We start from the raw sequence: 26,598 nt of genomic DNA, 5'->3' as shown, positions 1-26,598 counted from the left end.
AGTTGGAGGGCGGGTGTTTGCGAGAGCGGGCGGCAGTCTGCTGGGCGATGTGTGAAGACTTTTTCAGGAGTTCAGGAGGCGGGGAGGGGGCGGGGCTACAGACAGCAGCTTAGGGACCCAAGTGGCAGTCTTGAAATCATTCTCAAGAATGATTTCATTGGCTGCCGAGGTCCCAGTGACGCTGCTGCAGCTTCAAAAAACGAATTGGTTTGTTTATTGAAACTATAGCCAGCGTCAACTCCGTACTTCGGAGACAGGGTAGCTGCTACCCTGACAACCAGTATTCAATTTGAATACATTGTGTCCCACGGCAGCCCGCACGTCAGCACGCCCTCCCTCCGAAGCCTGCACCCTGAACGAGGCCTTAGGCCTCATTCAGGGTGCTGGCTTCAGAGGGAGGGCGTGCTGACGTGCTTGCTGCAGTGAGAAACAAAGTATTCAATTTGAATACTTGTTTTCAGGGTAGCAACTGCCCTGCCTCCGAAGCCAGGAGTTGACGCTGACGACAGTTTCAGTAAACGAAAATTTCGTTTTTTGGAACTGCAGCAGCGTCACAGGGACCCAGGCAGCCAATGAAATCATTCTTCAGAATGATTTCAAGACTGCAACACTGATCCCTGCTCTCTGTCTGTGACCGGGAGGATTAGCATGTGACGTCAAAGACACGCCCACTGAACGACAGAACGCTGGGGCTGTCGGCATATCCATATCCCAAAGCAGGCACCCTGAACGAGCCCTGAACCAACCTCCTGGCTATGAAGATTGAAAGGTTGCCAGGGCAACCAACTAGGGCTGTGTAAAGGGCATGTGTAGCAATAATGTTGCATTTCACACAGGCAGTTAGCTGCTGGAACAGGAGAAAAACATGCAGCTCTAGGGAGACAGTTTACTTGAAAGCTGCAAAGGGACACAGAAAATGTGTTATCTCCTCTCTTTTGCATCTTACTGGGGATCCTGGAAAGATCCTTAGGTTGGGGCCATGGTGCCTTCGCCCGTGCGCGGCCGTGACGTCACCTGCGTGAAGCGGGTGCATTTGTGGCAAGTGGAGACGCCCCGTGGGGGGCGTGCCTAGGGGCGTCACGGAGCTGGGCGCTAACGTGACCGGCCTGTCGCGCTAAGAAATCAGTTTCAACTGATTTCTTGTTCAACGCGCGCCACCTCCCGCTGTATGGACGCAATCACCGTTTTAAGGTAATCTGATCGCTCAGCATGCGGATGCCTCCGCACGGTCTGCGGCACCATGGCCCCAGGCTTAGGCCACGTCCATAGAGGGGGTAGTAGTGCTGAGGCGCGCTGACGCTCGCCTGCTGAAATCTGTGCGATTTCATGCACATGCAGGCGAGCCAGCGGGCGCGATCGGGAGGCGGGGCAGTGACATCGCTAGGCCAATCGCCCGCGACGCACCGACGTCAACGTCACGGCGCCGTGACGTTGACACTGCTTCGCGCTGATTGGATGTTTTCAGCCGACAGCGCTCTGAAAAACAGCTTGGCTGTTGGCTGAAAAATCCAACTCCTCAGCACGCCTGCGGACGCTCGCGTGAGCCCCCTCTAAAGGCATCCTCATTGAGGATGCAGGGGCTCAGCACGGAGCGTCCGCACGGCTTCCCATGCTATGGACGCAGCCTTAGGGTTGAGCAGCAGACATTGGAATCCGTCGTAGTGCACAATTTGGGTGCATTTAGGGGCCCTCTATTAGGGTAGTATCAGAGCCGTTTTTATTCACTTTTATAGCCTTAATATATTCTTTGCTGTTATGTGCCAAATGCCATGGCACCTTCAGCACTCCAAGGGTTAACATATATGCCCAAGAGGTCCGCTATAGAAGTAAACATCATTAATGTCATCACAAACGAATGCAAAGAAACAAACGTTTGCATCAAGTTATGAAAGGTATAATAACACCCCTAATGTTTTATATTTCCCTTTCAATGGTGTTTTCGTTTTCTAACAGCGGGCAAGGGGCTCGTGACCCACGAATAAAGTAGACAGCTCACTCCTGGTACCTACTTTCATAAACTCTATATTGGAGGGTCCGTGGTCACACTTAGACCAATGGGAGTAGGACTCGGCAGTGTGAGTGCAGGGGAGGGAAGTGCTTATGCTGTCACACACTGTAACCCAGCGCATGGTGAGCTCAGCACACAATAGGGGAAGATCCGGCGGCGCTCACTTCCCTCTCCCGCCAGCTCTGAACCGAGCCAAGGTACCAACAACCCGCCAGCCAGTGTCCCAGGTCAGACTCTCAGCCCGCGTGACTCCTCCTCATCTAACAGCCGGAAGTTCCCTGCCGGACGGACCCAGCACCGCGGCTCTGTGTATGGAGACAGGGCCGGTTTAATACCCCGGGCAGGCTAACTGCCCCCCTCCCTCCCCCCCCTAGATATAGTAGGTGTCTGCCATATGTGGGGTTGACCTCTTTAACGTCGGGTTGTTGATACAGGGAATTACCGGCCTACTTGCCCCAACTGGCGCCGCCACAGGAGGATACCGGCCTAACCACATACCCATCTATTTATCCCAGTTACCGGCAGATCTGCCCTCCCATTAATCCCTCGGCTAACATCTGCCCCTTCCTCTGTAAACGTTTAGTCGGTATGCCCTTTTTATCCCGGCCGATTTCCTCTCTGTTTACCCCCTGACCCGGTGTGGCCTGTGTCTCCCCAGCCTGACGCGGTGAGGACATGCCGTTACTGCACAGGAAGCCATTCATTCGGCACCGGCCGCCCCCGGACCTCCAGCCGAGCGAGCGGGTCTTCCACTGCCGGGTCACCAACGAGATCTTCAGGGACTACGAGTAAGAAACCCGGGGCGCCCCAACGCCTCAATGGCTCATAGTCTTATTTTTGTTTTACGTCTGCTCTTACAGCCGGTGAATTCTAGACTAGTGGGGGGGGCTGCTGCCTAGAACAGACCGCTTCGGGTTGCCCCGTAGGTTTAAGTGTGCTCCCTCACGTTGTGATAAGCCTACTCAAAGTCGGGGTCAAAGCCTTCAAAAGGATCCCCACCTTAACCCCTCCCTTGCCAGAAGGGCTTGCAAACATCGTGAAGCCCCCATCCATACATTTCTATGTGCGCTTAACCCCAAATGTCACCGATAAGAAAGTCAGTAGGTTGAGGTGCGGTGTATAATTAAAAACATGGTTATTTTTTTCTTTGTGAAGATTTGTACCTCCAAGCTGTTAATATTTTGGATGGTTTTCCTGTGCAAACTACAACACTTGTTGGTAGTTAGGCCTACGTTTAATACACCCCATAATATTAATCTATGGCAAAGGTAAAATACCTGAGACTACAGAACATCTTGCTGTGATGTTTGGACATACAGTACTTATCTGTTTATTACAGTTTCAACCCTCACACACCAGGATGGTCTCAGTGGGATTCTCCCCAAAGCCCACACACATGCAGCACGACATGTGGCTGTTCGCGCTATTGTTTTGTTATGAATCTGAGGCATGCGGTTTACTTTTTCCTTACGTTTCTCTTTTAATACCGTCAAAGGGGCAACTGTTTTGTGGGGTTTCTGCTGGGTTTTTGATGTTTCCATATTGCACCACCCTGGTATTTTGTACTAAGTGACATTTTCTCTTGTTTATCAACTGCTTTTATGTGATATTGAATGATCACCATGCCAGTTGGGGTTCTTTTACACCTTTGCTGTCATAGATTTGCAATACATGCTTTTTGTTTAGTAACTTTACACACGAGTATAAAGTGGTAAAATGTACAGTAATTGGACATTACTTGCCCTGCAAGTACACGGTTATTCTGCTGTGTACACACACACACATTACTAAAATAAAAATTCCTTCTTAGTATATTACAACTAGTAATAATAATAAAAAATATTTTATTATTATTTTGGAGCCCACTGCTTAAACATTATTGATTAAATATTAATATATTTGTATTTATTTTCTTGGGGTATATAACATAGATGTCGAAAAATTGCATTTTCAATAACATAATGAGGCAACTTAAAATAGTTTGTTTTTTTAATATCAGTAAAATGTAAAAGTTCTAGTATTGTGTATAACCGAAAGTCGCAGATACAGTACAGTTTATTGCATACAATTGTGCATTAATAAAATTATACTTTAAAGCTGCAGTTCAGTCAATATCCTGCATGTGTGTTTTTTTAAATAAATCAGTTCTGTAGTAAGAAAAAATACTTTTAGCATTTTCTGTTTTTAAAAAAACAACTTTGAAAGACCAATTTTCTTGTATTCTATTTTAACAGCCATTTGCTAAGGCACTGCCCCTTCATGTCCTGTCACAAGCCCTGGCACACCCCTTTGTCAGCCCTGCCCTCCCTCTAGCACTTGTCTGTGCAGGATTGCTCATGAATATTCATGAGCTTCCACTGCCAGTCAAGCAGATTATAAACAAATGCCAGCTTTTAATATGTCACCAAATTTCGACTTATCAATACATGGAAAACGAATTGACCTGCAGCTACACTGTTCTTTAGCTAATTAGAGATTGCCCACATGAAACTATTGAAGTAAAAAAATAAATGCAAAAAAGACTGAACTGCAGCTTTAAGGTATACGTTGTACATAGTGATAAGAAGGAATAATGCATACATGTAAACACCAAGGAGAAAATATACAATAAAAATATGTTCCTGGTATGTGTGCAGTACACACTATTCAACACTATATTCTGTAGGAGTTGCTTTTTGTGTTGCATCGGTACAGTCTACGACACTATTTCCCAACTCCAGTCCTCAGGGAACCCCAACAGGTCAGGTCTTAAGGATATCCCTGACCCACCAGTGCTGGAGCAATCAGTGGCTCAGTCATTTTGACAGAGGCACCTGTGCTGGAGCAGGGATATCCTTAAGACCTGACCTGTTGTGGTCCCTGAGGACTGGAGTTGGGAAACACTGGTCTACGAGATGAAACTATTGAGTTGAATTTACTTGGTTGCTCGGACATTAAAAAGCAAATGTTTTGTCCTTGACCTCAGGGATTCCCTGTACATCTGTTTGTTTAGAACAGGAACAATAACGTTGTAAGTCAAAAAACGTTTTTTGGTAAAAAATTTTTTTTTTTTTAAATGGTCTTTGGCTCTCTAACAATATAGAAGAACCAGGCGCTTACCTTAAGTGACAGAATCTCAGAAGAGCGTTGAAACCAACTATTGTGGTTATTTGCTAATGGTGCGGAGTCGTTCTTGCAAACCCTTCTGCTTCTACCCCTAATAAAGGGATGATCCAAAGCCCTTATGGAAACGTATAGACAAAACAAAGTAGGGGGAGCGAGGGATAAGTAGATGTACAGATAGGACAAATACAGACGATTCAACAGAGTAAACCCAGTACAGGAAATGAAAGGGACGGTGTAGAGTAAAATAAATATAATCAATGATGTATGCTTACACGGCCCTGTGTAAACCTTGTCCCAAGATGGTATCTTTGTGATAGATGGTTTACCCTTCCGCAGTTAAGTGCAGGAGGGGTCGTGGTAATACACAATATAAATATATAAATACTCACACGGCCCAGTGTGAGTAAAGTCGCAGGGCAGTTGTCTTTAAGGCATACACCTATGTTCCCCGTCAGAGATACTCCCAGGGGTGTTGTATGCGTTCCTGCTCGCGGGCAGGGGGTTCAATGCAGGTCTCAATTCTAGTTCCCCCGTTCTGGGCTTCTTCCCCTCCCCGTTACAGAGAGGGGCGTGGGTGAGGCAAAATAATGTACTGGGATCAGCAGTGCTCGTTTTAAAACTTCAACGTTTAATGCACATCAATAAAATCCACAATAAATGCACTCACATGCTAATTTACATAAAGCTGGTGTGTTCTCGTGGCTGCGGTTTGCACCGGTCCCCAGCTGCTCTCTCCTCCGCGTCCGGAGTTGGAATCGATGACGGTTCCTGGCGCGGCTGTGACTGTGGACTGCTCCCCTCAGCTACGGAAGCCCCAGTGGTCCAAAAGACTTCCACGAATTAGAGCAACGCGTTTCGCCGATTGGACGGCTTCCTCAGGCTCTTTGGCTCTCTAAGGCTGCGTTTATATTGCTGGCGACAGTGACGCAACGTTGCGGCAAAACAACTGCATTGCCGCCGTCGCGTGCACTTATAGCAAGTGTGACGTGACAGTTTGGTCGCGATTACTGGAAGTCATCACTCTTTGATTTTTCCAGCGACCATAGCCTGACCGTCGTGTCGCCGGCACTATAAGCGTAGCCTAATTCACATTATAGAAAAGTCTTATGGCTACTCTAAACCAAAGACAGTGCAGTTGAGTCTTTTAGAAGTTTAGTTCAACCTGTAAAAATGACGCAGCAGCAAATGCTCACTAGGTCAGTTTGAGCTATGAGATATTCTCTGAGCACATTGTCTGCAGTCTATAAATTATGAACAGGATACAAACCTGATTTATATATAAGAGTATAGGCTAAAGCTGTTAAATTGAAATCCCTGCTCTGATTTGGTTAAAATTCCGGGCATTATCCAATCAGTAATGGGCCGGAATTTTTGGCACCTTGCAAAGTTTTTCAGCCAATCAGCTTTCAGTTCTCATTCACAAAGAGTGAGAGCAGCTCGTAGGCAGAGTTCAGGGTGGATGCTATAGCCGCGAGCGTCCGTGCACGCCTCCGCCGCGCGCTCATGCAGCCCAGCGATCTGTGCCTTGGCTGCAGGAGTTGGGTTGCGGCGTTTGAGGACGTGGCGGGGGGGCATGGCGAACGTCTCACGGAGCTTGTTCGCTGAACCAGCTCACGTGGCGCTACTGTAGCCCGAAAAATCATTTTGTGTTGTAGCAGCGTCAAAGCTGCACTTTGCCGCCGGTGTAGTTTTCAGTTTGAAAACTCCCAACGAACAACCCCATTGGCTGACTCGCGTACTCGCCCCTCCTGCCCCCCCCCTCCTCCCACTCCCGCCCCCCCTCGCACCTCAGCCGCCCCCTACCACACCCTCCCTCCTCCCACTCCCGCCCCCCCTCTCCCGTCAGCGTTGAAAAGCACAAGGAGGTTGTAGCTCCAGCAGGCTGACGCGTCACAGTATGTAGTCAGCCCTGCCGGAAGGACGCAGCGGGGGCAAGGACCATTCGGGTAAGGGTCTGGTGGCCTGCGGCCGCGCGCGCCGCCGGCCGCAACAGGTTTGCAGCCTTAGCCAGGCACAGTGACTTCCACTATTCAAGTAGCTATTAGAAGCCTGGCTACTCCTCCCACCCTCTAGAATTATATTTATTTATATTTATTATTGTCCTTTAAAAAATAAATTAAAAAAACCCCAGCTGAATCCATTGAAGTATTAGCAGCGAAATCTTACTACCAGGCACTTCCCAATTAAAGTCAATCAGCCTTGACGTTCCTATAGTAAAAAGTAGATACTGGTCACTGAATGTGATTTTATAGTGAAATTCCTCTTATTTATTCGCTCACTAGCAAGGACATTGCTGGCGGACAATTTAAATTACTGTAGTACCATATTACCAAAGGGATTTTTAGGTGGTAAGAACACAGGCTAGTTCCAGGGCCTCCCTAGTTTAGGTAATTTTTTAAGTAACTAATTAATACAATCAAAGTGGTCTGTTAGTAGAAGTATGTAATGTAAGCAAGAACGAATGGATGTGGTTTTTTTATGCGTTTGCAGGCCAGCTGATTTTTCACAATTTGGCAGGTAGCTGTTGTAATGTTTAAATGCCATATCAAAATGTAACCTGTCCACACAGAAAAATTGATGCACCTTGGTTCAACACTAGATCACACCTCATACATTTCCGCTTTAAAGAAAATCTCAAATTTTTTATATAAAATATTTTTATGGTGACTGTGATTCTTTAATATAACCCAAATCCCCCACTAGGTGCATGCTTTAGTGCAGGAAGCACTTACTCAAAAGTACGAATGCTGGGCTAGATCTTACACATGCCCCCAAAACAACATGCAGCTTAAAATGTAGTTAGTCCAACAAAGCCATTCAATTGTTGTTTGTTTTTAATGAATCCACTTGAGAGTACTTCTTGATGTTTGTGTGCGTAAGGAATTTTTTTCATGTGTATTAACATTTTGCATGGCTTTTTCTGTAGTTCCAAGTTCTAATGTCTGCATTGGTCCTGTAGAAATGTACATTTGTTGTAGGTTGCGATATCCTTCAGGGGCCAATATTAAGATTCTTTATATATGAAAGTATAGTGTACATTTGAAGAAGAAACGTGAGGTTTTAAAAGTTTTGTACACTATAATTTCTTACATGAAGAACTCTGATGTTGGTGTCCTAAAAGGTGTCGCAGCCAACGAGAAATCTATATTTTATGCAGTGACTTGCTACATACCAGCAATGTGTTTTTTTTTATTTTTTATTAATGTTTTAGAAGGGTTTTATTTATGCCTGTAGAACAGATAAAAAGGGCGCAATCCCAGTGAGGATGTGACAGTGAAAATCAGGGAAAGAATAAGAATTTAGGTAGAAATTAACATTGCAGCTCCACCTTATCACCAAAGAGGAAAATGTTGCTCTGAAGGATCTAACGTCACGGAATGATATAACGATAAAACCATCCGACAAAGGGGGCAATATTGTAATAATGAAAACTGATGATTATGTTAATGAAACTAAACTAATTTTAAAAGACAAAAATACTTATTGTATCTTAGATCATGACCCTACGATCAAATTTAGGAGTGACCTTAACTCAATGCTGAAAACAGCGCTTGATAAACTAATTGACAAAAAGGAATTTGAATTTATGTCAGTCAAATCCCTGACAACAGCTACTTTCTACAGTATACGCCGCCAAAAATACATAAAAACCAAAAAAGACCACCAGGCAGAACTATAGTGTCGGGGAACAACAGTCTAACTGAAAAGAGCAGTATTTATCTGGACAGAATTCTACGACCCTTTGTGGTCGCCTTACCGTCGTACATTAAAGACACTAAGGATACATTATTGAGATTTAATGGAATTTGTACTGATGAGAACACCGTTCTAGCTACACTAGACGTGGAATCGCTGTACTCCAGTATTATTCATACTAATGGATTAACTGCTTGCAATTTCTTCGTGTCTACAAGAAATCGTAGTTGTGACCACATAATGAATTAATTATGGAATTACTACATTTTGTCATGAGTCATAATTACTTCCTCTTCGACGGCACATACTACAACCAGACCCAGGGTACTGCTATGGGGACATCATGTGCCCCTACATATGCCAATCTGTACCTGGGCGGGTGGGAGTCTCAGTATATGTTCGTTGAAGGACTAAAAAGATACACTGACCATATAGATTTATTGGTTCGTTTCATTGACGATATCATACTAATATGGAATGGACCAGAAGTGCTATTCATTGAATTTGTAAAAATACTAAATATGAACACTCAATCTCAAACTGACAACTGAATATAGTAAGAAGGAGATTACATTCCTGGACCTAAGGATCTCCAAAGATGAGACTAATGTAATTCAGACCACTGTGTTTAGAAAAAAAACTGCAACTAAGTTTATTGGAAGCAAATAGCCAACATCTACTGACACTGCTGAAGGGTATTACCTCTGGGCAATATCTGCGTATCAAGCGTAACTGTTCTACAGCGAGGGAGTTTCATAAACAAGCTAATGACCTCAAACAACAATTCCTCAATCGAGGCTATTATTTGGCGAGTCTAAAACGAGCCTACAATAGAGCTCTGTCAAGTGACAGGGATACACTGTTGCTACCTAATAATAAACCTTCAAGCACAGAAATTCGATGCATAGGCACATATAATTCCAGATGGCAACGCATCAAATCCATCTTCGCCAAACATTGGCATATATTGAAATCCGATGAGGACTTAACTCAGGTCTTAAAAGAGACTCCCGGCATCACGAGCAGCCGCTCAAAAAATCTAAGGGACGAACTAATTCATAGTCACTTTCAACGCAAACCAACAACTACTTGGCTTTCATCTTCATTAAAAGGGACATACCAATGTAAAAACGGCAAAGCTTGTCAATATATTAAATCTTCTAAGACATTCACGAATACTGCAAAAACACGACAATATGATATAAGACAATATATCAATTGTAAAACTTCAAATGTTATGTATCTGATTTGCGAATGCGGTGTAAGATATGTGGGTAAAACAATAAGGGAACTCAGGAGACGTGTATTAGAACATGTGAACTCAGTCAAAAATAAATTGGACCCTCCGGTGGCACGCCATGTCAATACATTTCACCAAGGAGATGCCACCTGCCTCAAATTTGTAGGAATTGAAAATCTAAAGAATACAATGAGAGGTGGTGAAATGGACAATAGGTTGCTTAAAAAGGAATCAAAATGGATATATAGACTCAATACTCGAAGTCCATCAGGACTTAACGAGGGTTCACATTCACCCCATTCATTTGATGAGAATTATACAACCTCTCTTTAACATCCATTCATCCTTAAGATCGGGCCACATTTAAGTGGTCTAAGCAAATAAATATACTAACCTTGCCAATCCAATTTATTCAACAGCCTGAATATCCCATTATGTCTACTCACCGTGTAAAAATTGACTATCCCTTTTAATGATATATTATCAAAAAAACAACACAGTACTGATTTATCATTATACTATAGTACTATACCAAGTTCTCTAACTTCATTTTAATATTCAATTGGTCCTATGCTTTCTCTCTCCTCCCCCTCCCTGTTTGTTTCCCTCTACTGCCAAGTAACCCTCTGAACATGGCTGTTCCTTATAATGAGATCACTTGGGGTCTCATCTTGTCCACAAACTTTTTGCCCAACAAAAAATATTTTATGTTAAATATCTATTTTAATATGGGTCTGCTACTGATATGATAGATCACAGATGGGCAGTATATACATTGCCACCAGGTTTTAATGGGATACCTTTAAATGATAGGCATGTTCCGATTGGAACAGGGTTCCCATAACAACCATACCATTATAAATATGGCAATGTAACTCCTGCCAATCACTCGCCCCTGACTAAGCTCCAGGTGGGAGAGAAACCGGTTGGGCGTATGACGTAATCGCGTCAATTCAGGAGGAGGATCTGTAAGCAGTATGCCGTGTGTTCCAGCAAGGTTGTATCGGCGTTTTACTAGCGCCGCTGTGTGCAAGATTTACATTTGATTTGTAGCAGTGCATTGCTTTCTTGTATCAATTGTGCCAGCTATTATAGCCATTGTAGGTTACTGTGCATGAGGCCTCATTCAGGGTGCCAGAGGCAGGAGTTGGAGGGAGGGCGTTCGGGAGGGAGGGCGTTCAGTCTGCTGGGCGATGTGTGTTCATCCTCCCCAGCAGACTTTTTCAGGAGGCGGGGAGGGGGCGAGGCTACAGACCTGAGGTTAGGGATCCAATTTGCAGTCTTGAAATCAAGGCTTCGGAGGGATGGCGTGCTGCCGTGCGAGCTGCCGTGGGACACAAAGTATTCAAATTGAATACTGGTTGTCAGGGTAGCAGCTGCCCTGTCTCTGAAGCAAGGAGTTGACACTGGCTACGGTTTCAATAAACGAAAAAATCGGTTTTTGAAGCTGCAGCAGCGTCACTGGGACCTCGGCAGCCAATGAAATCATTCTTGAGAATGATTTTATGACTGCAACTTGGATTCCTAACCTGCCGTCTGTAGCCCCGCCCCTCCTCAACTCCTGAAACAGTCTGCTGGGGATGAACACACATCGCCCAGCAAACTGCCGTCCTCCCGAACGCCCTCCCTCCAACTCCTGTCTCTGGCACCCTGAACGAGGCCTAATGATAATACCACTTATCTATCTACATGCCAATAAGCCTTATTCTTTAGCATTGCTACTACCCACCAATAATTGAATTACTCCCACATACCAATTATGCTGTATCTTTGGCACTAGATTAGAAGTAAAAGTATACAGTGATGTTAGAGCTGTGCTGTGTCAGTCACAGCGTTTATATTTAGATAGCCAGCTCCTTGTTTATTTTATCAATACTGACTTGTTGTGACCAGAGAAGAAGTAAAATTATACAGTGATGTTAGAGCTGTGCTGTGTTAGTCACAGCGTTTATATTTAGATAATCAGATCTTGGTCTCATCATAGTGGTATAGTGGGTATTACATCTCATTCATTTGCTGGTGGGTTACTAGTAAAACAGCGCCATAGACCCAGTTCTGGACAAGTTTATGATATCAGACATCATTAAGTTTGGTGTTATGTGTAAAAAAATTTTTTGATATGAGACACACTACATTTCTTCACTTATCTCCTCACAAATGTTTTAAGGAAAATGAAATAAAACTAATTTTTTTTTATTTGTTCACGTGCTCTAAAGTACAGTATTAATAGCAGACATAATAAATGTTAAGTTTTAAATAAACCTTGGTGTGCATCATTAGAGTGCTTATTTTTTAGAGACTGGCTGCTAACACCAGCCTTCCCTCTAAACCTTGAAAATAGATTTCAGTTCAGCACTCAGACTGCACCCAGTACCAAATTGGTACTTAGTTTAATATATATACTATATATCCAACACTGTTGATTATTTGTTATATTAGAGAGCAGTATATTCTCCTTTGGTGATTTTTATATAAGGGTAGCATCATAATTTTTTCCAAAGAACATTCCCAGGTACAGATTACAATGGCAGTAGAATTTTCAGAAGCCAATTAACTTTGACATTTTAATAATTTTTTTATCTTTCGGAGTTCATAATCATGTTTTACTTTTTATTTTATTTTTTTTAGTTTAAGTGTAATAATTTATCAAAATATTAACATTGTTTTAAATGTATTTTGGAAGGACCACTGCTTTAATATGCATGAAGGATCCATGTTCTGTGGGACAAATGCTATTTTCCTTTCTGTTCCATGCAGTGAGTTTTTTGAGCGCACTATTCTATGCAACAGCCTGGTGTGGAGCTGCTCCTTCACGGGAAAATCTGGGCTTACCTATCAAGAAGCACTTGAGTCAGAGAAGACGGTTAGACGGAGCCTGCAGAGCTTCCCTGAGCCCTTGATCGTCCCTGTGTTGTACCTCTCCACGCTTGTCAGCCGCCAGCGTATACATGAGTTGTGCGAGGACATCTTTGCTTATGTGAAGGACAGATTCTTTGTTGGTGAAACAGTAGACGTAGTAAGAAACAACGGTGCAAGGTAAACAACCTCTTCGCTATGGAATCTTAGGCCGAGCTCATTCTGCCTACTTCACGACCTGGCGCGCACGCCCACGTTTGCGCGCTTCGGTCTGCTGAGCGATGTGTGCTCATCCCCAGCAGACTGAATGACGCTACTTGTAGGCGGGACCCAGACATGGGTAGGGTGTTTCTTTTGTTATATTTCACTCATTGGCTGGCAAAATACACGTGATGCTGCTGCCGCACGAAATTACAACTTGAGTTGTGTCCCTCAAGTGTATCAGCGTCAACGCTGTACTTCGCCGCCAGGAGTCGATTGTAGACTGAAAACTGTAATACACGAACATCAAAGAGTGCCGAACGTGCGCACGCATATAAGCACGCGCACGTCGCGTAGCAGGCACAGTGAGCGGGGCCATATGCTGATTTTAAAGAACCATGCGTATACATTTGTGCGTATCTATCTGTATAGATATAGATCTGTATAATACCTCATAGTTTCAAATTTATATTTTAAATATGGTTAGATTTTCTTTGTGTGTATGTTATAAATGTAATGTTTATTTTCATTGTTTACATTTTATTTGAACTGGGCTAAACAGTGCTATATCTATATCTGTCTATCTCTCACTGGTAGCCCTGTTGGGCTCAGTAGAAATGTATTTGTGAAGTAATGGTGCACACTATGGTGGTTACAGGAGCTAATCTGTAGTAGGGAGAAAAATATATCTAGATTCATTAAAAAAAAGTCTGCAGCAGACATACTATAAACTAGATGCATCACCATTACCATTTATGAACACTATGTAAGTGTTTGTAGAGGATAACAATTCAAGCAATAAATATAGATTGATCTGCCATTTGTTTATTTATACAAGCAATGTATTAATTTCCAATTAACCATTAACCATCATTGAGAAAGTCTGAGCAGAACTTTTCGGCTTTAGTGTGATTTCTCAGTGTTTCCTGAACGTCACGAAGGCTGGCACGCTAGAGGCCCTTATGTCCAGTGAACCGAACGCCTTTTTTTTGCTATTTTCTAAAGAAGACTGCCTACACCATTTCCATTTTAGAAGTCTACAGCTCTTCTATTCCAGGCATCAGGGTGTCTTTTTTGCAACACTGACCAACACAAGTGATCACATGCCTGTAGGGTCATAATTTCCATGTCCCTCGGTTGCCTCATATATTTTGGCACCGACATGTCCAGACCGTGTCTTCAAATCTAGAAAGATGGTTCTGTCTTCTCCCTCTTGAAATTCAGATTCTGCAGATATTGATATTTTCACGGAGACCAGGTTTATCATACCAGGGATCAATTTACCTGACAGAACAACAGAGTTGATAAAATTTAATTTATTGGAAAAAAAGGTATCCACAACTATGCATAAACAGACAACACACACTCCCAACTGGGGTAACTGGGAAATACCCTGTAGGAGAAGTTGCAGAGACCTCAGTGAGAATCTTTTCCCACACAGTGCCTACAGGGACTGGTTTTCAGGCCTTGGACCGCTGGAACTCTACATCTGCAACAGCCAGGGACATAGAACTAGGGTCTCCCTCCCCACCTTTTTAAACCCCATGCCACAACAAGGTTACAATAATAGAGTTGCAGCCAGGCGTCTTCAATATGACCCAGCCCCTGATTGGTGGGTTGAAATACAACATTACTTTAGTTACATATAAATAGTTACATGGAAAGGTCACATACAACTAGCAACATTTTCATCTGAACACATTAACCCCTGGTCACTGAAGTTCTAGAACCAGGCTACATTATCTATCTATATCTATCAGACAGATACATGATACAAATGTATTATTGACAGGTAGGGGTAATGGCTGGCTTGACCCTTATTAAAAGCAATCACATTTACCCCTAGCATCAAACATTTGGACTCCTCGGAAATCCTTTTTTTCTCTCTGTCCATCTGGCAGCATCATGGATTAAAGACTCCACCTACTGAGGTAGTACAGGAAAAAGCTTGCACCTGCCCTACAGCATATAGGGCACCTCCCCCTTTAGGCCTCGTTCAGGGTGCTGGCTTCGGAGGGAGGGCGTGCTGCCGTGCTGCCGTGCGTGCTGCCGTGCGTGCTGCCGTGAGAAACAAAGTATTCAATTTGAATACTGGTTTTCAGGGTAGCAACCGCCCTGTCTCCGAAGCCAGGAGTTGAAGCTGACTACAGTTTCAATAAACGAAAATTTCGTTTTTTGGAGCTGCAGCAGCGTCACAGGGACCAAGGCAGCCAATGAAATCATTCTTCAGAATGATTTCATGACTGCAACTTGGATACTTACCCTGCCGTGTGTAACCCCGCCCCCTCCCCAACGCTGAAAAGTCTGCTGGGGGATAAACACAGATCGGCCAGCAAACTCCCGCACTGCCTGCCTCCCGCCCTCCCTCCGAGTCCTGCAGCTGACACCCTGAATGAGGCCTAACATGTGCAGTATTGTGTTTTTTTTCTCCCCCTCTCCTCCCTGGTGATAGGATCTTGCTAGGATTAGAGTCCTATTTTTATGAAACTCCCTTAGGGGGTCTCAGACCAACAGGTAACCTCCTAAGAGGGGGTTACCTGGGGAGAAGGGGGTCACGAGCACCCTATTCTATGCACAAAAGCCACAGGAAGGGGCCAGCTATCACGTGAGGCTGGTTTGCCTATTCAAGGGTGACTAAATTGCTTACCTCTTTGGCGGCTGGTACAGTGATGTTTAATCAGCATCCCCAGGACCACCCAACCCCCCGCAGCACTGCTGAGATGCCACGGCTGAGAGTGCTGCAGCTGGCTAATCTGACATTGCGTCCCATGTAGTCCATCCGCCTAACCATTAAATGCATGGTTTCTTCAACAGTGGTCCGCAGGGCATTATATCTCAAAACTTGGATAGCAGGCGCCACTTCTAAGAACAAACTTTGTTCCATGCCATTCTAAGGCTCATTTGGAGCGGAATTGGAAATACTGGTGGACAAGTTGGCAGATGACAAGGGAAGAGCCTTACCCCAAGACAGAAGAGCTACAAAAACCCACGTATCATATTTTACTGGCCTACGGCCTTCTCAGAAAAAAATACAGATCATTCAAGAACTTCAGACGGCAGTCGTCTTCCTCCAGGACCAGATCAGGAGAAGATCAATGGGTGTCCCAAGCTCAACATCTTTCTGACCGAGAAGCACATTTCCAACCGGCGGTCAACAAATAGGTGGAGGACTGACATTTTGCTAAACCATGGCAGCGGATAACAGATAGCTGGGTCCATCAGCTGATGGAGGATATTAAATAGAATTCACAGGAAAGCCTGCAAGAAGGTTCATCATCATCATCATCATCATCCCTTCACAAGTATGTCCAAAAAGGAAATACTGAGATACGCATTGCAAAAATTCAAGGCGGATGGAGTGATCTGTACGGTACTACCATCAAGAAAAGAACAAACATACTCCATGTTCATGATTCCAAAAGCATCAGGAGTGTTCAGGCCAAAAACATTTCATAATAAAATCTGTCCTCAACATATTAAATCTAGAGGATTTTAGGGTGGCAATCGACTTAAAGGAAGCATACCTGCATATTCCCATATGCTACGCTCTGCAAAAATTCTTGAGATTTGAGGAGAAAACCAAGTGAAGCACTTTCAATTTAAAGCTGCCTTAAAAAAAAAAATTAAAGGGTTAGGGCTTATGGGTAAGGCTGCATAAGAGTCAAGTGTAGACAGAGGTCTTAAGGGAGTGGGACAGAAATTTGAGGTCACTACAGAGGTCCCCCTTCACCCCCAGAAAAGAAACATACTAGTATTTAGCTCCTTCATAAATGCCGTCATGGCATGGACAATGCTTACCACAGACACCAGTCAGCTGAGAACCACACTGGCCGTTTCAGGGGCAGTGGCACCAGGCCGAGAGAAGATAAATGTATTCTTAATCGCAGTGACTTTGCCAGACGAGTCGTGAAATACAGGCCCATTCAATAAAAGATACCTAAATGTCAATCCACAAAGATAAGATGATTCTAAGGACGATTCCTAAGTTCCGTCCAAAGGTGTTATCCTTCTTAAACCCAGGAGATTGTACTGCCTTCACTGTGTCCACATCCGAAGAAGGAAAGGAACCTACTTTTACTGGATGTGAGAAGATGTTTAGTGGAATATCTGAACAGAAATCGGGATGTCTGAAAACCTACAAATCCTGTTTTCGAAAAAACAAAAACAAAAAACCCATAGCTGTTTGGTAAAGAACCTAATGCCATACCCACCCGCAATGTATAGCCGTCAGTGCTGCATAATTATTTATTAGTTCTAAATTTGCTGTAAAATAAACCTACAACTTTATTTATAAACTTCCTATTTCTCATTACAAGCAGGCTCTTTAGTTGCATACTGGGGACAAAAAGTGGAAAGCCTGTGTATAAAATAAGAACACCTACATTTTGCTTCATATTTCATTTTGTAAACATTTTAAGGTTGCATAGCACTATTTGTAACCTGTAAAGGCAGTTTAAAGCTGCAGTTCAGTCTTTTTTTTTTTTTACATTTGTTTTTTGTACTTCAATAGTTTCATGTGTGCAATCTCTAATTACCTAAAGAACTGTATAGCTGCAGCTCAATTCGTTTTCCATGTATTGATAGGTCGAAATTTGGTGACATATTAAAAGCTGGCATTTGTTTATAATCTGCTTGACTGGCAGTGGAAGCTCATGAATATTCATGAGCAATCCTGAACTGACAAGTGCTAGATGGAGGGCAGGGCTGACAGAGGGGTGTGCCAGGGCTTGTGACAGGACATGAAGGGGCAGTGCCTTAGCAAATGGCTGTTAAAATAGAATACAAGAAAATTGGTCTTTCAAAGTTGTTTTTTTAAAAACAGAAAATGCTAAAAGTATTTTTTCTTACTACAGAACTGATTTATTAAAAAAAACACACATGCAGGATATTGACTGAACTGCAGCTTTAATGAATGTTGGCTTTTTTTTTTACTATTCCTACAATTTATCATGTTTGGGAACAATACAGTAGCTGAAATAAAGTGAGAAATGGCACATAAAGCATTATAACCACCTATCCTTTGTTGCTTTGGAAGCGTGCTTTCAAGCAATACCAGCATGTCTTGGGATGCTGGGATTATCAGAAAAGATTCTAAATTACTGATTTAGTCTTTGTGTGTCAGATTGGAGTGCATGGTTCTGGAAGTCAAAGCTCCTCCACAGCAAAATGGGATGGCAAATGGTCACAGCAGCCACGAAGACACCATCGTCATCAGCGACAGTGACGAAGAGTCTCCTCAAGATGCCCAACATGATTGGTAAGAGCAGAATCCACGCTAAATTGTATGGAACAAATACAATAATTTGTTAATGGGTTACATTTTGGGGAGAGATTAACTCCTGCGGTGCCTATGACCCCTCTGGTACTTTCTGTTCATGTGGAGGTGATTTGAAGGGAGTGCTCTCCCCTTCTCTGCAGATTATGGTCCTCTGATTACAATCTACCCTATAAAACAAACATTATGCTATGATGTCTAGTGTACTTCCCAAGGGTAATAAGGGGGTTAAGACCAGCAATCCACCCTGATTGTCATTTTATTTTTTAGCTTTTTTTTGCTAATATTTCAAATGTAATGCTCCGTTTAGGTAAACTCATAAACTAGAGATTGGGAAAATCCTGGTTTTGTTTAGCTTTTCGTTGTTGCAAGATACGTTCATTATAGGAGTTAAACGGCTATCGGCTTCTGGGGGGGGGGGGGGGATTGCTGCTTCAATAAAGGGCAATAGCTATAGTCACTTGTTAATGGGCAAATAACTGGAGTAGCTTATATCAAAGAAATACTGTAGCTGTTTTATTTCAGTGATTATTTCTCTGAGGAAAACTGATGCAATTCTTTAGCGAGGAGACCTAAATATAGTTGATCCGAATGGAGTAGGAAGTGGCAAGAAAAGATCATACATTCATCATTTTTTTGCAGATGGGAAAATTGACGAGCTAGTTGGGACAAATATTTCCGATCTGCCAGTTGTGTAGCAAGATGTGTTGCAATAAAACATAATTTCCATTCTTAATGGCTGTTTTTAGGATGTAATTCTCTTTCTATTTTTAAATTGAAGGCATATCATAGAATAAACACTACATGCAACTTCTTAAAAGGACATGTACATGTAGCAGGTCAGCAACAAAATGCTTTGAGTCCCAGCGTGTCTGACATTTCTGGGTCATGTGGTCACCCCCCCCCCCCCCTGGGGCAATCATATGATGTTCCTGGATGCTGAAAGTAGAGAGAGGGTTGCACTTCCATTTCTAACGGGCTGGCCGCTCTGCCAGAGCAGTCAGCCTGATAACCCCTTTCAACACGAACAAGTGCCTATAACCTACCTGGTATATCATAAGGACTTCTGGCATGTCAGAACCATGCCTTTTCACGTACTTTGTTTTAAGCACTGTACAGCTTAAACATCGTATTAATGTCATTGGCTTATTTAAAGCTTCAATCCACCTTAAACTAAACATTTACTTTTAAATCGTGTTTTTCTGTTTGACTAATGAATACTTACTGTTATTTAATGGATTGTATATACTATAATTACTATGCAAACAAAGAATTAAACCGTGTAAGGACTGACATTCTTATCACCAAAAGACAGGTAAAGATTTTAAAAACGTAAGCCTATTTATGTACCATTTTGTGGAGTTACAGTATTACAATTGAAGCACTGTGCCATGTAAACTCGCACTGAAATCGGTGGAGATGTCCATGCAATATTCCCCCAAATGGCACCATCCTCACTGTGTATGAAATTGATGCTTTTGATTACAATACCAGCCACATGTGAGGTCTCAAATTAGTTTTTTTTTTAGTCACACAGCACCAGGGGAATTCAGGAGAAATGTCCCCCCACCCTTCCCCTCGCATACCTTATGCATTGTTTTATACAGTATAACCTTTTTGCCTGTTTAATACACCTAGAATTGTGTAAAAACTGGCACCCTTTTCTTTTTTTAGTGGTTTGATATTATGGATTATTAATGATGATAATGTACCTATAACATTTTTCAACGTTAAAAAACGGGTGTCAAAAGCAGCACCCCTTTATGGGTACTTTGTTTTAAATTAAAAAAAAAAATTCAGCTTGCCTGAAACAAGGAGCGTTGGTCCCCTAGACCTGTCAGGAACACCCAGGTCCATGAGATTTTTGTAATTTTTTTCATGTCAAAAGTGGTACAAAAATACAAACATGTCAGCCGGTGTCACCAATAGAAAACGTCCTCTACCGATATCACAGCTTTTCTACTGGCCACCAGAGCAAACCTAGACACTGGCTACTTTTGACCTACCAATGTAGTGCTCTGCAATTGGGAGCCCCCCTAATTCAGCTAAGAGATATTTAAAAAAAAAAACAGAAAAAAAACGGCTCAAGATTGATCAGTCCTTGACATTGAAGCTACAGTAAGGGTCATTTTGACGTCTGTTGGCGTCCGTATTTAAAGACACTTTGCACTGATGACTTGTGAACAATATGGGGATAGTTACAGAAGGTCTTGGGGAAAATCAGAGTTTGCATTTGCAAAGGTGCAGTGATGCCTAGAATAAAAGTTAACAATGGCATGTTTCATAGGTTACATTTTTATATGTATATACTGTATGTGTATATGTATTGTGTCAAATTATTTGTTGAACATTTTGCAGTAAACAAATGTGTTGTAGAGGTTGTACAGTTTGTAACTTCATTCAAAATTGTTGGCTTTCTTCCTTTTATTTGCAAAGTAATTATGGTGCCATCAAACAAACATAAATAGCTGATATCCTTGAATTCTGCAATACTCCCTTATCAGAAGATTAAAAAAAATAATCAATTATTCTTACAGGAACATATTTTTAAGAGTCTTAACACTGGACCCTGAAGCGTAGAGTGGGTTTTACGTTTGGTCTGCCTTATCGTTCCTCATCATTGTCCCCTTTACGAATTGATCCTCAGACCTGTAGTGGGCATCCATTTATGTTCAGTTCCCTCAAAAATGAATTTTTGAAAGTGCGCGCTGTGATGTATTTGATCCCTTTGTATCCCACAAGACGTACCTTGCACGTCACAAGGCCTGGCTCTTTAGGGACCCAAGACATACTGGGTACACCATGCTAGAATTGCTTGTTTTCTAGGTGGAGATTGCATTCAACGCTCCGATGGAATGGCAATTGCCGTAGGGGAGTGTCTTCCACTTCTATTCACCGCTTAGGTGCCCGGTCTGTGACTATGTAATTGAGGGCTTGAAATCCAGTGGTGCTACAGGGCTGGTGGTCTTCTGGCACTCTAAGGGCTCGTTCAGGGTGCCTGCTTTGGCATATGGAGGGCGCGCGTCCGCGAGTGCGCGCGTTGATGGTGTAGGAGACGTCCGATCATCCCCTGCCGACAGCCTGGGCGTTCTGTCGTTCAGTGGGCGTGTCTTTGACGTCACATCCTAATCCTCCCGGCCACAGACAGAGAGCAGGGATGAGGTGTTGCAGCCTTGAAATCATTCTGAAGAATGATTTCATTGGCTGCCTTGGTCCTTGTAACGCTGCTTCAGCTGCAGTAAACGAAATTTTCGTTTACTGAAGCTGTCGTCAGCGGCAACTCCTGGCTTCGGAGGCAGGGCAGTAGCTACCCTGACAACAAGTATTCAATTTGAATACTTTGTTGCTCACGGCAGCACGCACGTCAGCACGCCCTGCCCCCGAAGCCAGCACCTTGAACGAGGCTTAAGGGACCTATGAACTAAACAGTGATCACATCAGTGTACTGACGATCGACTTTGCATTGTTTTATCGTGCTATAAAACATGTGGGTCAAAACTGTTTTTTCTAAGTGCTATTGCGCTATACAGTAAGTCCTATCGATCGGCAACTGATTGTTTAAACTGCCGTCTGGAAGAGCTGCATGGAGACGCTAAGTGTCCATGCATGGCTCTTACAGGCGATCGTGCAGTTTAAATATAAATTTGAATACCAGTGTACGGGAGCAGGGGGTCGCTTGAGCTGAACCGCAATGATTTCAGCCTCGGTGACCCCCTACTTCCCAAGGTACAGGCCCTGTTATGGGGTGCCGGTATCCCCGACATTTTTATTTTTACATCCTCTGCGTCGTGACCGGCAGGAGATACTGGCACCCCATAACAGGGCCTGTATCTTGGGAAGTACGGGGTCCCCCAGACTGAAATCAATGCGGTTCAGCTCAGGAGAACCCCTGCTCCCGCACACTAGTAATAAATAATAACAACGTCATTACTGAAGTGGCTAGCCGTTAAGGTAATGAAGCTGCTTTAATGTGATTTTAACCAAGGCCGCGTTTTATAGTGCCGGCGACGCACCGATGTCGCCGTCACCACTGGTGAAAGTTATACTTTAGTTTTAAGCGATGTCGCTGGCGACAAGGCCAGTGACGTCACAAAGGAGGAGGAAATTGCACTGTTGTTGGTTTAAAGACAGTCATGTGGCAACTGTCTCTAAAAAAAATCAAAATTTTTGGTCGCTCCGTTGATCCGTCGCACTTACTGTAAGCGCATGCGACGGATTCAATTGATTTTTGTTTTGGCGCGACGTCGCCAGGCACTATATGCGCAGTCTAAGTGTATGGGAGCAGATGGTTTCCGGAGCATTAATTTCAGCCCCAGGGACTCCCTGCTTCCTGAGTTTTATAAGCCCCCGTATGGGGTGCCTGTATCTCCTGTGATGCGGGGGAATTTAAACATCAATGAATGGGTTAAGGCACAGCTGGTTTTAGGGGCAGAAGGGGTGAATGAAGGGGGTTCTTGGCCCAGGGTGGGTGGTTAGGCCTACCGGGAAAGTTGCAGGAGTAGTTATCCCCTTCATTACCATAGCGATGGTAATGAAGGGGTTAACCCTCCCCGCTACCCCCAATAAACATTAAAATACCGACTGCCTACCAATACACAACCTCCACCCCCTCCCCCCCTTTAACACATACAGTAATGGGTTAAATTACTTTTATCCCGATATGGATAATAGTGCATTTGTCCATTAAGAATAAAACATTACCCAGCCAGCATAACGTAAATAAAAGTTGTTCTTTCCCCTGCCAGGATGAAGGCTGTCCTCATCGCCGTCCTACGCGTCCATGTCATCCATGGGCAGGAACAGTACAATAAAAAATACAAAGTAATTGTCCCTAGCCCCTTAATCACCTTAGAGCAACTACCGCTACCCATTGATTGGCAGTGTTAAAGCATGCCCATATAATATGAGCATGCTTTGCCACTATAGCAATAAATGGGCACGCTAAAAACAAATAACGTACAAAATAAAACACAACTTAAAATAATACATTAGAAATGCCAATAAACCAATTGATTGGCACAGTGTTAAACCATGCCCATATAATATGGGCATGATTTGACACTATGGCAGTCAATGGACAACCTAGCCAAAAAAGCAAACGTCAAAAAAACACATGAATTAAAACAAACACCAAAAATAAAAAAGAATTTTTAAAAAAATCAACAAAAAAACACAAGATTTAAACAAATCAATTAAATAAAAACACACATTGGCCAAAAAATGCATTGCTTGTCACTGTATTTATCTATAGCCCTAAAGGGGCATAAATAAACACATTGGCAGTCATTGGACAACCAAAAAAATCATTCTTTTGGCCAATGCTTGTTTTTATTTCATTGATACGATTTTATTGTTGATTGGTTTGTTTAAATCTTGTTGTTTTTTTTTTTTTTTAAATTTGTATTGAATTCTATTGTTTTTTTTTTGGTGTTTGGGTGTTAGTGTTTTTTTTTTTTTTTTTTTTAAGCTTGCCCATTGATTGTCAGAGTGGTAAATCATGCCCATATTATATGGGCATGATGTATTACTGTGCAAATCAATGGGTAGAGGGTAGGTGGTTAGGCCTCCCGGTGGGTATTGGGGAAGGGAGGGTTAACCCTTCATTTCTGTAACGGTTACTAAGGCTGCGATTATACAGCTAAACTGCAGGGGGGGCGCGCATCTGTGCCGTCGCAGAGCAACGTGCACAAGCACATTCTTCTGCGCACGTGACTGCTGGCTGAAATCTGTTTTTTTTGATTGGACGGCTGCGTCACATGACGCGGCAGTCGCAACCTGAAAACAAGTTTTGAAAACGCTTCAACTGTCTCATGCTTTGCAGTAGGAAGCGGGGAGACCGTCGCAATAGGTATAAGAAGTTTTCACGTATTTAGTAAACTTGTATTTGCGCCACGCGGTGTCGCTACTGGCGACACCGCGGGCGTTTTTGTGTATAAACGCAGCCTAACCGTTAAGGGGTTAGTGGCCATTGGTTTTTATTTTTTTTATTGTAATGTTGCTGCCAACAGAGGACAAGGACGGTGACGAGGACTGCCTTCATCCTGGCAGGGTTAAGTGCAACTTTGATTTACTGTATGCTGGCTGGTTTTATTTGTAATGGGAAAATGCACTATTCATATCTGGATAATAGTAATTTTGCCCATTTCTGTACTGGTGGGGTTGGGGGGGGGGTTGTATTTCTGTATTGTACTGTAAATTTTTTTTTTTTTTTTTTTGGAATGGGGAGAAGCGCTATTGGCCATCTTTGGTTAATAGCACTTTTACCCATTCCTGTTGTTGGTACAGGGGGTGGGTGAAGGTGGTAGTTGCCCTAAGTGGTGTTTAGGCCTTGCGGGAGGGTAGCATGAGGGGCTAACCCCCTCATTACCTTACCGGTTGTAAGTTATGTTTTTCACGTATTCTACCCTCAGTAGTTAATTCACCACACCTCACCTATAGAATTGAGCGCACCTATTTTTTGTCTACCATTTCAACTTGTGTATCCATTTTAACATGGAGCCCTATAAGCATATGCCTGCCACATTATATAGCTTTTCAGCACAGCCTGGTTTTAAGACGTGTATAGCCAGTAAACCTACTCACAGATTTTGTGTGTCATCCGTGCGAGGTTGGTTGCTGCCTATGCAATGTGAACCAGGTACCTGGCTTTAGCCAGACATTAAAAAAGTAACTGGGGTATTGTAATTTACGCTATTTGATGAGACTTGTTAGGCCTCAAAACTAGAGGTGAAATTGTTGTCTTTGTTTTGTACATTGTTTTGTATAGGCCTACTAACTATAAAGCCATCATAAGTCAAACCTAGGAACATAAGTAGCTGATCTGCTTGAATTAAGCGGACTTGCGAAAGAAAAAAGTATTTGACCAGGATGCAAATACATAAACTTCTTACTTCAAGTGTGACTGACTCGTACTTGTCAAATGTATTTTCTTTAAGTGTCATTTGGCTACGTTTAACTTATCAATGCAACAGTCTGCACTGATTACTTGTTTTTTTTTTTTTGCTTATTTTTTGTTTAACATTTACTGGAAAAGATCTGCTTGCCCTTTCAGGAGATATATTTATTTTTTAAATCCAATGCTTCATTAAAGAGATATGTGCAGTTGATGTCTGGGAGGTCAAAATGGATGTTACCCCCAGAGCCCAGTGCAGCCTGGGGGTCCTCTGGAGTTGAACTGTTATTTTAGTGTCTGGGGAATCCCTAGTTCCAAAGTTACTTACCTGTGTAATTACCAGTGTCGGTGCTCCCTCCAGCGGACACAAAACAGCCGTCAAATCTGGTGGGTCCTATGGATAAATAGCCCCAATGTCATCAACTGCTGCTTCTTATTGGCAAGCCACTTAAATCGCTAAAAAAAAAAGTTACACTGTTGAGTGAAGTCTCCTGTTAATAACAGATTGATATCACACGAGTAGTTGTAGGATAATACCCCTTCCATGTTTCAGCTTACTGTGTTCACATCGAATAATAAAGGCTATTTAAAAATCCTTATAGAGTCTGATTTTTCTACAAAGGAATCCATAACCTAGATTTCATTGCAATGGCACTCTGTTGGCTCATTTTTTTAAATTTTTTTTTTTAGGGATTGCTGCTTTAATGTCTTAATTTGTCACAAAATTGGTTCTGTTTGAGGTTAAACATGTGTAATTGTCATAATCTTGTCATATGTTAATTGTCTTTTTCCAAATAATACAAAACGTTTTCAGGAACAGAACTGACCATTTAGTGCTGAGATCTAGTGAATTACTGTGTCCTTTTTATGTTTTAATTTTAAGGAAAGGTATAGTATACATTTATTTGTTTCCCTTTCAGGAAGAAAAAAGAGGCCATTCATCCATCTTTATTCAAATACAAAGTTAAGCCAATTAAAAAGGAGCTATATGAATCGGTTACTGTTAAATCATCTCAACTAAGGTATGTTGCTACATGTAGCTTTGTTAGGTACAAGTGTATTTTATCCTGTATGTGTTGAATTGTCTGTATTCTCACTGGCATAATTTTTATAGTAAATAATGTACAGTATTGTCTACTTTTAATCTTACTGTTATAAGTATTATAAAATTGATTTAATTATGTCAAACGACATTAATTGGGTTGCATTTTTTCTACAGTTGAAATATTATGCATAGTTATCCTATGTTTAGCTTGGGTACCTGTTGGGTATACATTAAACAAGTAACTGATCTTGGAATACACATGGCAATGCTTCGTTAATGT

At 42.6% G+C, this 26,598-nt stretch overlaps 1 protein-coding gene across 5 annotated transcripts in view; it reads left to right on the top strand.

The window, feature by feature from the left end:
• Window positions 1-2,072: 2,072 nt before the first annotated feature.
• Window positions 2,073-26,598, top strand: part of BAZ1A (bromodomain adjacent to zinc finger domain 1A) — a 77,788-nt gene continuing 53,262 nt past the window's right edge. The window contains exons 1-5 of one of the 5 annotated variants that reach the window (XM_075613881.1): window positions 2,073-2,205; window positions 2,667-2,796; window positions 12,807-13,085; window positions 18,229-18,363; window positions 26,194-26,295. In XM_075613881.1, coding sequence (XP_075469996.1) covers window positions 2,684-2,796; window positions 12,807-13,085; window positions 18,229-18,363; window positions 26,194-26,295 — 629 coding nt within the window. In that variant the 5' untranslated portion in view covers window positions 2,073-2,205; window positions 2,667-2,683. Of the gene's footprint in view, window positions 2,318-2,339; window positions 2,797-12,806; window positions 13,086-18,228; window positions 18,364-26,193; window positions 26,296-26,598 lie in introns of those variants that run through there. The other 4 variants (XM_075613879.1, XM_075613882.1, XM_075613883.1 and 1 more) reach the window with 4 other exon arrangements.

This window comes from Ascaphus truei, chromosome 9 (assembly GCF_040206685.1).
Source record: "Ascaphus truei isolate aAscTru1 chromosome 9, aAscTru1.hap1, whole genome shotgun sequence".
Classification (NCBI taxonomy): domain Eukaryota; kingdom Metazoa; phylum Chordata; class Amphibia; order Anura; family Ascaphidae; genus Ascaphus; species Ascaphus truei.
Note: the sequence above shows the minus strand (reverse complement) of the source record. Positions and strands in the feature narration are given on the sequence as shown.